The sequence below is a fragment of the Corvus cornix genome, chromosome 18 (assembly GCF_000738735.6).
Source record: "Corvus cornix cornix isolate S_Up_H32 chromosome 18, ASM73873v5, whole genome shotgun sequence".
NCBI classification, from domain to species: Eukaryota; Metazoa; Chordata; class Aves; order Passeriformes; family Corvidae; genus Corvus; species Corvus cornix.
In genome coordinates, this window is record NC_046347.1 from 784,685 (window position 1) to 797,228 (window position 12,544).

Below are 12,544 nucleotides of genomic sequence, written 5' to 3' on the forward strand. Positions count from 1 at the left end.
GGCCGCGACTCCTACTTCTACGCCGTGTCCGACTTGCAGGTCGGCGGGCGCTGCAAGTGCAACGGGCACGCGTCCCGCTGCGTCCGGGACCCGCGACGACAGCTTGGTGTGCGACTGCAAGCACAACACGGCCGGCCCCGAGTTGCGACCGGCTGCAAGCCCTTTCCACTACGACCGGCCCTGGCAGCGAGCGACGGCCCCGGGAGGCCAACGAGTGTGTGGGTGAGTCCCGGCCGCGGGCAGCGGACACTCCCGGTACGGGCGGGGAGAGGGACGGGACAGGGCGCGGAGGTCCCCGGAGGGGCAGACAGAAGGGAGGGCAGAGCGAAGGAGCCGCGGGGAACGGCAGCGAAAGGCACGGGGACATCCGGAGACACGGGGAGCCGTTCAGGGACACCCAGGGAGATGGAGAACGGGACAGGAGGAGGACACTGAGGTACCGGAGAGCGTGGGGCAGAGGAAGGCACACCGAGGGGCCCCCGGAGCGCGGAGCAGGGATGTGAAGGCACTCGGGAGCGCACGGGGTGGGACACAGAGGCGCCCCGGCAGCTCAAGGCAGGGGACGCTGAGGTACCCGGGAACGCGGTGGTGACAACACCGAGGCACCTCCAGCGGGCACGGGGAACCTGGGAGCACCAGGCAGGGCACAGGAATTTGGGCAGGGTATGCCGAGAGCCGCGGAGGCGTGGGACGGGGGACACCGGAGGCACCGGGGCAACACAGGGGACCGAGGCACCCGGCGGAGCAGGATGGGGTTACCGGGGGACTCCGACGGGCAGAGCAAGGGGAAGCTCGGAAACGCGAGGCAGGAAAAAACGAGGAGCTGAGGAGAAGGGATAAGGGACACTCGCGATTCCGGGAAAACGCCGTTCGTGTCCGGAGGAGCGCGGAGAGGCCCTGGCTGGTCTGGCAGTGTCTCCGTCCCGGGCAGGTCCCGGCCGGGGGCCCCGCCGCGCACGGCCCGTCTCCGGTCCGGGAGCCCGGAGCTCGCCGGCAGCCTCGCTCCCTTCCCCGGCTCAGAGACCCCGCAAAGCCCGAGAGGCTCCGCGCCCCGGCGGGACGGGGACGGGCTCCGGCCCTTTCGGAGGGGGAAGGCGGCCCGGAGCAGGGGAGGGAAGCCCGGCAAAGCCTGCGGCTCCCGTCCGTGCATCCTCAGGGGGTGCGGGCAGAGGCGGCGGCGGGGACTTGAACGAGCCCCAGGGCCAAACGAGAACAGGGCAGCAGCCGGTTTGTTCCACCTCGAGAGAGAAACGCGCCGTCCTGGCTGTCCCCCGGCGCAGACGGAGTGTCCCTCGCCTCTGACCGGTGTGGACAAGGGTTAAGGGTCTGGGGAGTTCTTCCCCGTGAGTCCCCACACATCCCGCCGAATGTTCCCTCCGATCTTCCACCCCCGCTTCCCGGCGGGATCCCCGCGCTCTGCCGCTCCTCTCCTCGCGGTTTAGGGGGCCGGTGCTCAGCCGTGTGCCCGTGGGGACCCGGCCCCGGGGCTGGGATGCCACGGACTGGGCTCGGCTCCCCGCGCCGGGAGCCCCGGCCCCCTCCACCCGCCGCCGCCGCCGCCGCCACCGCCACCGCCGCCGCCTTGTTTACACGGAAAACACGGCCCCGTCTTCCAAATATTTGCAGCTCCGACGATAGGAAAAAACCCTCGGCCGAGCGGCCGGGGTTGGCCGCCTTTTTTTTTTTTTTTTTTCTTTCCCTCCTTTTTCTTTTTATTTTTTTTTCCCCAAATCACAATCAGATGTGTCCCTTGAAGAGAGCACAATTTCTTCTCCGGCGTCTTCACCAGGGAGGCACGGCCAAGCCTGGTTATCTGGCGCGGAGAGGGGGCCGGTGGCACCGGGGCACACGCGGTGGCGCGGGGTCCCGGTAGCCACGGGGCGATGCTCGGCAGAGCTGCGGAGCCCCCGCTCCCCCGGGCTGCGGATCTCGTCGGGCCGGGGGGGAGCGGCGGGGAGGTCCCGAAGGAGAGCGGCGGGTGCCACTCGGTTGCCGGGGTCACTTCGGGGTTGCTTTTCCGCCGTCCCGCGGGTTCCGCTGCCCGGCAGCGCTCGGGAACGGGGCTCCGCGTCTCGCGTATTTCCCAGCGCTGTCTCTTGCCCAGCAGCGAGGCCGGGGGGGCAGGAGGGATCCGGCTTTCCCGGCCTCAGCCCCGCTCCCTGCCTGAAGCGTTACCGCTGTAAACGATGCCATAAATTTTGGTGCGGTCTCGAGGTGCTCTCGGACCCCCGGGTCTTCTCTGCAGGGTCCCCAAATGCTCCTGAAAACATTTCTATTCAGTTGCTGTGCTGGCGCCGTGCTCCTACCATCCTTCTCCCTTCCAATTTATTTCCAATAAAAGGGAAGCAAGTTCCCAGTTTCCAGTAAAATATGTCACTTTTATGCCAGGCTTTGCATTTCAGACCATGTGCAGTTCTAGCCGCGTCAGACTTCTGCAAACGAAAATCGCTCTGTTTTTTCCTTTTCCACCGGCTTTGCTGGGAAGTGAATGTTTTGCAAGGATGAAGCTACCGTAAAACAATTTTCCGCAGCCCGATCATGCTGCGCCTTCCCTGCGGCCGCACCTATCAGTCTGTAAAACCAGCCACGGCCAAAAACCCTGCCAAGCCCACACCGCCTGGAATAATCCCCCCAGATAAAGATCACAATAACCCCATTCAACTCCCACCCACTCGCTCATGACCGTCGGCCCACCCTGGTTTCCCTCCCAAATCCCGAGAGAAAGTCAGGCCCCGGGTCAGCGGGGGCTGCGGAGCCGCCTGCGCCGGGCCGGGGCCGGGGACGGGCGGGGAGTCGCTGCCGATGCGGCCGCCGCACGCTGGAGGCTCCTTCCAGCACTGCAGGGGGAATCAGAGCGGCCAGAGAGTCCTGAGCCGCCGTGCTGAGGAAAAGGTGAATTAGCCAAATCAGCTGAATTTGCATCGAGTAGCGGTGGGAGAGCTGGTTGCTTTTTTTTTCACTGAATTTACTTTTCTCCTTTCTGGGAAATCGTTGGGGGTTTTCTTTTTCTTTTCATCCAAGGGGGAAAATTATAGAATGTGTCTGCTTTGCTTAAAAATTTGGGTGTTTGCTTTGGTAAGCCCATTCCCCCTGCCAAAACTGAATCTTTGTTCCTATTCATGCTTATTTGGGGCTGAAAAATAAATGCTCTGGAGTTTCTGACAGAAAGTCAAAATTTCCCACGGGAACGGTTTTTGCCAGCCAGATCGAATTTTTCTTTATTGCTCCTTGTGAGATCCCAGCACCGCACATGGAGAGGACAGGGCTTGTCCCAAGGAGATGATCTCCAGGGATCTGCTCCTGCAGAGCTTTTCACAGCTTCAGGTTCCCATCAGCTTTACCTGGCAAATAACTCATCCACGTAGAGCTTGGCCTTGCGGTCCAGCTTTGGCCGGGAGCCTGGGAGCTGGAGGGCTCCAGGGAGGACTCAGCTTGGAGCAGAGCTCAGAGGTCTGTTCTCCATCCTGCCTCTCCCCAGCGCCGCTGGGCTGGCTCTTTGCTCAGCGCTGGTCCAGCCCAAGCCCCCTTCTCCAGCCCAGTTCGTCCTGATGCAGCTTCCAGCTCCCCTGGGAGAGGAGATTGCAGCTGGAAAAGGTCTGAACTGAAACGCTGTCAGCTCAGCTGCTGGTGAGCTTGTGCGGACACGGGAAAATGCAGGCAGGGTCTTCAACCAGATTTAACAACGTCACTAAAATGCAATGGGCAGCATTCCACAATTTCTCAGGAGCCAGGACGGTGTTATTTAGAGTGCTGGGAATGAACCCGGACCAGCACCATCCCTTTAGCTTGCATAGAACACCTTTGCCTTTGCCCTGGATAAAGCACTACTGGACAAGCCCAGGTTTCATCCCACTGACAGGCACTTGGAGAGCTCCAGACTCCATTCCCAGTGCCGGCTCTGGATCTCCACAGCCTTTCCCCCCACGGACCCAGGAGATGCTCCCGGTACCTGCACGTGTGCCTGACGTCAGCGGTGGCTGCAGGTGCTGGGCGCCGCTCGGATGCTCGGATTTTGGCCCTCTGTGATGCCTTGAGAGCGTTTAACAAACCCGGGAGCCAGTGCAGGGAGAGAAAGGAAACACATTGTGTTCCCAGATTGGGGATTTGGCACAGGCAGCACGGGGAGCCTGGTGTTGGACAGGCTCTGCTCCGCTGCCGAAGGGTTCCCAGGCTGGGATGTGTCTCATGTCAGAGCAATTTCCGAGCAAGTTTCTTGTTCAGTGGAAAGGAAACTTCACCTCAGACAAGGAGTTGACCAGGAACTCTGAGAGAAGCGCCTGCCAAACACTCCCAATGAAAAACTTCCTTCCAGAAAAACCTGGGGCTTTATCACCTCCGTGGTGGTCCAGGGAGGCATTTGCAGGGCAGCGCTTGCTGAAATAGCAACCGGGCTCCCTCCACCCTTATCACAGCCAGGGAAATCAAATCTTCCCACACAGCCAGCTCCTCTCCCACAGAGGGATGTGGGGGATTTCATGCCAGGGAGTTCCTGGTGTCCCTCATTAAATTCAGGTGATCCCCTTTCTTCACCCTGCGTTAATCACGTCCACCTCAAAAGCCTCCCCAGTTCCCATCCTGTCTGTAACCGTTTTCCCGAGGTCAGCACAGTGGGATGTTGGGGAGCCCCATGAGATGATTCCTTCCCATTCCCCTTGGCCTCCAAATGGGAGAAGGAGTCAAGCTGGTGGTGACTTGGGCTCTGTCCCACTGGAGAGTGCCTGCAGGAATTGCTTGGCTGGGAATTGGCAGGAATTGCTTGTGAGCCGGTGCCTGTCTGCAGGGTCCAGGCACCCCCGGAGCCGGGCAGAGCAGGGAGCCAGGACGAGGCCTGGGCCACCAGGGGCTGACAATGGCTCACAGTGGCTGAGATGCATCCGACCAGGAAGGACTGGGCTGGTGGGAGATGTTCTTTCTGTCTTCTCCTCTCCCGTGCTGGTTCAGGGCTTTGCAGATGGTTTATCCTGAGGGAGACAGAGGGACAGAGGCTCTGGCTGCAGCAGTGGGGAGTGGAGTGTGGGTGGGACTGGCAGAGCTGGCAGGGACCTGGTCACCAAAGCACCCTGGGCCCCTTCGGTTCCGTGGTGGGAAGGGAGTCAGACAGAGGAACTGAGTGGCTTTGCAAATCCATCTGTGAGGAGATGAGGACTCTGAAGGTCCCCATGTTCACCCTGCTTATGGCCACTTCTGTTCCAGAGGGATGGGGAAGGATGGAAGCCAAGCATCCCTCCCTCCTTGCCTGGAAAAACAGCCACATCCCCAGCCTGAGCAGAGAAGCTCTGAGCAGGATCCCCAGGCTGCTCTGCAGGATCCCCAGGGTCCCATAGAGGATCCCCAGGGGGCCAGAGCAGGATGCCCACAGTGTAACATCCGTTGCCCACCTGAGGCTGGCGTTGCTGCCTGGATCTGGCAGCACAGCACGACTCTGCCTCTGGCTGGATCCAGGCAAGGCTCTCAGGTGGGTTTTGGAGCTGCTCTGTGGTGGTACTGCCCGTTACCTCCCGATGATAACAAGAATGCTCAAAATTTCTGATATCCAAGCTTATCTTTGGCCTCAATTTCCCCTTTTATAGGAAGCAAAGGAGGGCTGTGTAAAATCCTTTGGACTTGGGTTGAGAAAGGCATGAAGCTTTATTGCAGCATCCTTGTACCCAGGGAAACTGCAACGGGGGCAGCTTCACCAGCAACTGGAGCAGACCCTGTGAGGGCTGGACTTCTCGTGGCTCCATGTGCCATCCATGGAGCCACAGGTCCTTTCCAGCCCCCCCTGGTGCAGCTCCCAGCGGATCGTGCTGCATGGGGAGGTGCACGAGCAGGGGTAGCTGTATTGCTGAGCAGATGGGTGCTGTAGCCATAGAAATTTGGGCCCACGAGCTGCTGAGGCTCCCATTGTAGCCTCCCAAGGGAGCCTCGCATGGGCAGAGCTTTCTCACAGGCTTTTATTCTCAGGAAGCTTAAAGTTAAACTGATTTCCAACAGAAAGGTTTTTACACCAACAAACAAACAAACAAAAAAGCGCAGTTAAGGCTGAAACAAAACCAGGCTTGGCACTCCGGGTTGGACACTTGCCTTCCCTTGAGCTTGTCCACGGCTAATCTCTGCCCTCCTCTTTCTGGGCCAAATCATGTCATCCTTATTCAGCCTCCTCTGTCCTTGCCTCTCAAACTCCCTGTGCCTGCTGGGGGGGACGTGCTGCCTCCCCAGGGATGGAGCAAAAAGCACCCGAGGGCTCTGGAATCCCCACTGCCTGTAAAAGCACTGCCAGGATCCTGAGGTTCCTCCCTGGCCTGTGAAGTGGGAGCAGCTGGGGCACACAAATTTGTCCCTGTATTCTTAATGGATCCCCCCTTCATCCTCAGGGATGAGATGGATTTTTGTGACCATGGAGGATTGATGCCTTTTTGGCTCTTGATCTATCCTGCCTCCCTTTTGTGACACCCAGCTTTTTGGTACAGTGGTTTCGAAGGCTCTTGTGGTTATTATGGGACTGCAGGATTTCATTCCGGGGAGTTCCTGGTGTCTCTTATTAAATTTGGGTGATTCCTTTTCTTTACCCTAATTAATCACCTCTGCCTCAAAAGCCTTCCCAGCTCCCATCCTGTCTGTAACCGTTCTGTGGTTGGGCTGTGCAAGCAGGATTTTATTGAGGACTTTCTGGAGGATTTCAGGGCGCTGTGTTGAGTTTTTTCCTCCACCAGTTTTGTCCTGGGGGACATCCAGGGCAAAGGAGATTGTGGGTCAGGATGACTGGAGCAGTCTGGTGACCTGCCTGGCATTGAGAGGTTGTAGATCATTTTGCCCCTTTTTGCTGTCAAACAGCAGAAAAAACCCCAAAGCAGCCCCAGGACCCATCAAATCCGACATCCAGCTTTTCCTGGAGAGCTCTGGCACAGCTGCCTGGGGCACAGGACACACCGACCCCATGGCAGGGCTGAGTCCCCAGCGCACGGGTGTTCACTGACTCAGCCTCACCAGGATGGTTTATTTGCACCACGTTCCTGACTGCACCTAACAGATGCCCCCATGTTTCAGGAGGGACGGGAGAGGATTTGCTGCCAGGACCAGCCCCTGCAGAGAGCTCAGAGCCGGGACAGGGCTCGGCGGTGGCAGAGCCACATCTGCTCCGTCCCCAGGGTGTCTCTGGAGCAGCGGCTGCCGTTTGGCCTCTGCCGCTGCGATCAGCAGGAAAAGTTTGCTTTGCATAAGCCGAGCTCCCGTCACGAGCATCCCTGCCAGATCCCCGCTGCTTCCCGCTGCTTCCCGCACGGAGCGGGCACGGCCGGGGCTGGCACGGCCTGGGGCTCAGCCTGGCTCTGCCGCCCGGCGGGACGGGGACCCTCTCCGTGTCTGAGCAGGGATCAAAGCACGGCACAGCGACAGGGACAGGCCGGATCCTCACCCGGGCCAATCCCGGCTCTGCCCGCGGCAGAGGCTCATCCCCGCTGACCGCGCTCCGGAGTCCGGAGAGCGGGGATGGGGCTGGCTGGAGTGACAGGCGGGCTTTTAAAAAGATATCTGCATAATAGCTTTCGTTTATAGGGGATTAGGATGCCCTGGGGACTGATAAGGAGACAGGGAGGCTTTTCCTGCTCTCAGCCAGGGCAGCCGCGGAGGCTCTCGGAGGGAGCGGAACGGGGACTCGGCTGCTCCCGATCCACCCCAGGCAGAGGCAGAGGGAGCAGTGGCACGGAGGGGCTCAACCCCACCCGGAATGGGAGCTCGCTTTAGGCTCAGCAGAAAACGGGGAATTAACGGCGGGGAGGGAAAAGTCCTGTCTTCTTTTGGGAGATACTAAAGAAACGGGTTCTGACTCGGGAGAGCACGGGAATGGAGCAGCCACTCCGCTCTGCTGGGAGCTGGATTTATGGAAGCATTTTGTACAGCACTGGTTTTAGTGGAGACTGGAGCTTAAAAACTGATGGAGTGATGTGGGCAGAGATTGTTCCGTTCCGGGGCTCAGCGGCGTCTCGATTTGAGACAAGTTTAGGGGGAAACGCCCTGGAAGGGACATCTCCTCCACAGAAGATAGGGTTCAGCACTCCCTCCCCCACCAATACGACAGGAATTTCTTGGATGAAAGCGAAAAAATTACTTATTTAACAAGCAGGCTCAGAAGAAAAATGAGTAATGTTAGATAATAAATCTCCTCGCTGCAGAGAAAGCTGGTGGATTTTAGAGTTCCCTCTGTAGCTGGCTCGGCCCCTCCCGAGCTCCGAGGCCGGGATGCGGCGTCCCCGCAGCCTCCGTGCCGATCCACGGGGCTGAACAGTTCCAGAAGAACAAGAAGAAATTGCCGGAGGATTTTGGTGTGCAGTCCTGGGAACACTTCTTGCCTGAGCCGAGCAGCACAGGGGAGAGTGTGTGAGCCCTTGAACGCAAACCGGGCTGAGGAATTTTCCCGGCTCCCCCCCGCTCTTCCCTCGGACCCAGCTTAAAGCTGCGGGACCCATTTCTGGGGAATAAACAGACAATAGGGGAATGCAGCATTATCATAAAATCACCCCAAGACAAGCAGGGATGGTGCTGGGCATCCTGAGGTCTCAGCTGGCACGGGGGGCATCGACAGCACAAACTGGGCACAGAACTGCTGCCCACAGCAGGCACCTCCTGCATCGCCGGGGTTACAGAGGGCAGAGGAAGGAACAGGCAGGGAAAGAGCCTGGATTCGTGTCCCGCACACAGCTGTGGGACCATGGAAGAAACTTTCCTGGGCAGAAATTTCTGTGGGCAGAAATTTTCCTTTGCAACCTTTTCAAAAAAATCTCATTAGTGACAGGAGGGTTGAAAATTTTGTCTGCACCCCCCATCTGGACAGAGGGTTGGAGAGCAGGGAAGGAGCAAACCTTTATTGCACTCTCTCCTGGAAGTACAGGGTTTTTTTAATTATTTCACAGAAGAGCTGGAAGGAGCCTCTGGCTTTGCCCGATGCCTGTTGTCACCCAGGTTGCGGTTTCTCATGGAAAGGGATCCCCTCTTGGGCTGAGACAGGATGCCCTGAAACACTGCACTGGGAATCACAGCCCTCAGCCCAATTCCTGCTCCCCTTGGGGATGGAGGGGCTGGTAATGGATGAGCCCAGGAGACCTCGGCCATCTTCTGCCAAAAATGAGCAGTGAAAAGAGATTGTGTGGGCAGGCGAGTGGAAATTCCAGTACAGGTAGGGGGGAGCAGCCTTGGGAATCTCCGCTTGAGGATCGAAGCTGCTGCATCTCCTGTTTGGGGAGAGGATGGAGAGCCCAGGGCCTGCACCCAGCACCCCTAATTTCCCCTGGGAAAGGGCAAAAATGCCATGAGGGGCAGGACCAGGCAGTGCAATGGCACCGGCTGGAAGCAGCCCGGCTCTGTGGGGTTGTTTTAAAGCACATTTATCCTTTTTGATACACTGGGGTGGGAAACCCTCTCTGCCAGTGAGAAGTAGGCACAGATTTGTTGGTGGTGCCTCATGGAGTGGGAAGAGCACTCCCCTCTTTCTCAGGGCACGAGGGAGGGAGGTGAGATGTCCTCCCCCCTGTCCCAGGTGGGAATTGGAGGAGGAGCACGGGAGGAATGCTGCTGGCTCAGCAGGCCCCGCTCCGGGCTCGGTGCCATTTCCGTGCTGGGTCTGTGAGCTCCCAGCCTGCGAGGAGCAGCCCAGCTGTTCCCTCCCTGATCCCATCCTTACACAGCCTGCGTGCTCCAAGTTCAGAGCCCGGGATGGAAAGATGGATGAAGTGTCCACGTCATCTTCCCTGTGGTATTTCGGAGCCATCCATCACCCAGATCCCTGCCAGGCTGCATTGGGTGGATCACTGGGATCTGTGCTTTGTTTTGACCAAGTGCGACAATTTTGATTCGAATTATCATTAATTATTCTGCGGGAATAATCATTGTCCCTTAATGACATCTCTGTGGGTATTTAGTGTGCAGGCTCAGGCAGTCAGACAAGAGTGGATGAGGAGAGAAAGAAAAGCACATCTGATTGGAAAAGGGAATTTTTACACTCACTGGGGACTGCCCCAGCACTTGCTTAGCTCTCACAGCCCCAAAAGGACTTTCCTTCAGGGTCTGGAGTGTCATCTCTGCCTGGTCAGGAGATGCTCTGGGGAGAATTGAGCCCTGCGTGCAGGGAGGGGAGGAGAGGGGAGGGAGGCACAATGCAGGCAGGTGAGACCTAAATCTCCCTAGCTGCAGACTCCTCTTCATGCAAGCCCTTCCCCTAAGGGTGCCCCTGGCTCTTCCTGGCCCAGCGGCTACCCCGGCAGGTAGCGATGCAGAAGGAGCCTGTTCCAGCAGCAAAGCGAGCCCTGGGGAACGTGGCAGAGGCACCGGGACACTGTAAGTGGAACAGGGAAGAAGGAAGGTAAACGATGGGAAAAGCTGCAGACAGGATGAAAATGTCTGGGTTTAAAAATCAGCGTTTGTGGTGCACGAGAGCAGCCTGAGGAGCATCCTCGGGACGGGCAAAGCCGCTCCCTCCCGGTGCTGCCCAGAGCCTGTTGTTTTCCAGCCCCATCTGATAAGAGGCGCAGAACCAGCCCCGCGTTTCGCTCTCCTCTGTCAGTGCCGCCCGCCCCGAGCCGGGGCTGTTTACTGGCTCATCCTCCCCCTTTTGCAAGAGGGAGTCAGTTCTGGTTAATGTTGGAGATCGGAACGTGATTAATGAAAGCCTCATGAAATTAAATCGCTGCGCTTCAAAGCGGCCGGGGAGGGAGGGAGCGTCCCTCTGGCAGCGGCGGTGGCCGGGCGGATATTGAGAGCAGCCCGGTGGCCAGCGCTGCCCCGCGCACAATCGGGCTCTGACAGTGGGAAGGCAAATACAAACAGCAGCTTGTGTTTGCACACAAAGGCTCTGTGCACCGCCGTCCCCGGCCCGGGCTTTACACCCTCGGCTCTTGGGCAAAAAGTCCTGGGAGGGTTGGAGGGAGGGAAACTGGGCTGAATATTTAGGGATGAATTGAACTGTGCAAACACGCCTTTGGGAAGCTCGCGGTGCAGCGCCTTGGATCAGCTGCCCGCCGGGGCTGGAACGCAACCGCTGCGCTTGAAAGGGCGACTTTCACGCTGAAGCAAAACGGGACAAAGGAAGATAAATGAAACGGGCTCCCGGCAGGGTTTGGTTTGTTTGTTTTTGTAACTCGGCTAATATTCCCGCATTGTTCAGCCCAGCGGCCCAGTGCCTGTCCTTCACACGCTGCTCGTAAATCGGGGCTGGGCGGGCGGCGCAGGCAGCGGGCGGTGCGGGAGGGACGGGACCAGCGGGACGGGGACGGGACCAGAGGGGCGGGGACGGGACCAGCGGGGCGGGGACGGGACCAGCGGGGCGGGGACGGGACCAGCGGGACAGGGATGTGGCCAGCGGGACACGGACAGGACCAGCGGGACAGGGGTGGGACCAGCGGGACACAGACAGGACCAGCGGGATAGGGATGGGACCATCGGGACAGGGACAGGACCAGCGGGACAGGGACGGGACCAGCGGGACAGGGATGGGACCATCGGGACGGGGACGGGACCAGCGGGACGGGGACGGGACCAGCGGGACAGGGACAGGACCAGCGGGACAGGGACGGGACGAGCAGGTCAGAGACGGGACGGGACGAGCGGCTCCGGCCCTGGGGACCAGGGATTGTCCTCTGCGGCTCTTGCGGTGCCGGGAGTTGGGAGCTCGGTGACTGCGGGGTGGCAATCGCACGGCGCTGAGCTGGGCAGGTCCGAGCCGGGGCGGGGGTGCTCAGCCCTGGTAATTCCCAGCTGTTCCTGGGTTTAGCCAGAGGCGGCTTTGGGCGCAGTTCAACATCTAACCTAGCAGAGATGTATCGAGGGGGTCTGTGGACCAGCAGAGCTCTGCTGTCAGTTCATTCCTCAGCTCAGCGCGGCATGTCCTGATGATTTCTCACGGAGCTGGCTGCAAATCCGCCGGGATTTGTCCAAGTGGGGACATCCCAGCCAAACCGTGCGTACCAGCGCTGATGTGTCAGCCCTCTCCATCCCATCCCAAGGCAAGGGCCAACGCTCATCCTCACCATGCCACGTGCGTGCTCGGGGATGGATCCCCGCGGAGCTCAGAGCCTGCCCAGGGCTGGAGGGTGCTGATCCTGTGGGGTGGACGTGAATTCGGGATCAGGGATCGCAGGGTGGACACAGCGAGGTTGATACAGGTGCTCATTTGATTGTAAGGAGCAGAAGATCCCCAATGCAACCCTCTTGAAAATTCCCTTTCCCTCCGGATTTTGGGCAAAGGAGGTTTAACACTGCAGCATTTCTCTAGTGTGAGCTGAGTGAGCAAAATTTAATAATCAGCTGCATAATAGTTCAGATCAAATCAAAGAGCAAGAGCAGCGTCACCTTTAAAACATTTAAATAACATTTAATATCCTCTGTAGAATTTACTTTCCACAAGCCTCTGCAAAATCACCAAATGTTCACAGAAATTTGGCAAACTGACTTCTGCACAAATCCAGCCCCCCAGATGAGCTGTTTGTTAGTCTCCACTTCACAAAGTTTCACCCAATCAACAACAACAACAAAAAATCCCAACAAAACCCCAGACAGCGCCTCACGTGCTGGG

The 12,544-nt window shown here is 58.7% G+C and overlaps 1 protein-coding gene across 1 annotated transcript in view; it reads left to right on the forward strand.

The window, feature by feature from the left end:
• The window catches only part of NTN1 (netrin 1), an 87,906-nt gene that overhangs the window by 902 nt on the left and 74,460 nt on the right, over nt 1-12,544 (forward strand). The window contains 3 exon segments of the mRNA XM_039562447.1: nt 2-90; nt 92-199; nt 201-222. Of these exon segments, the coding sequence (XP_039418381.1) occupies nt 2-90; nt 92-199; nt 201-222 (219 nt within the window).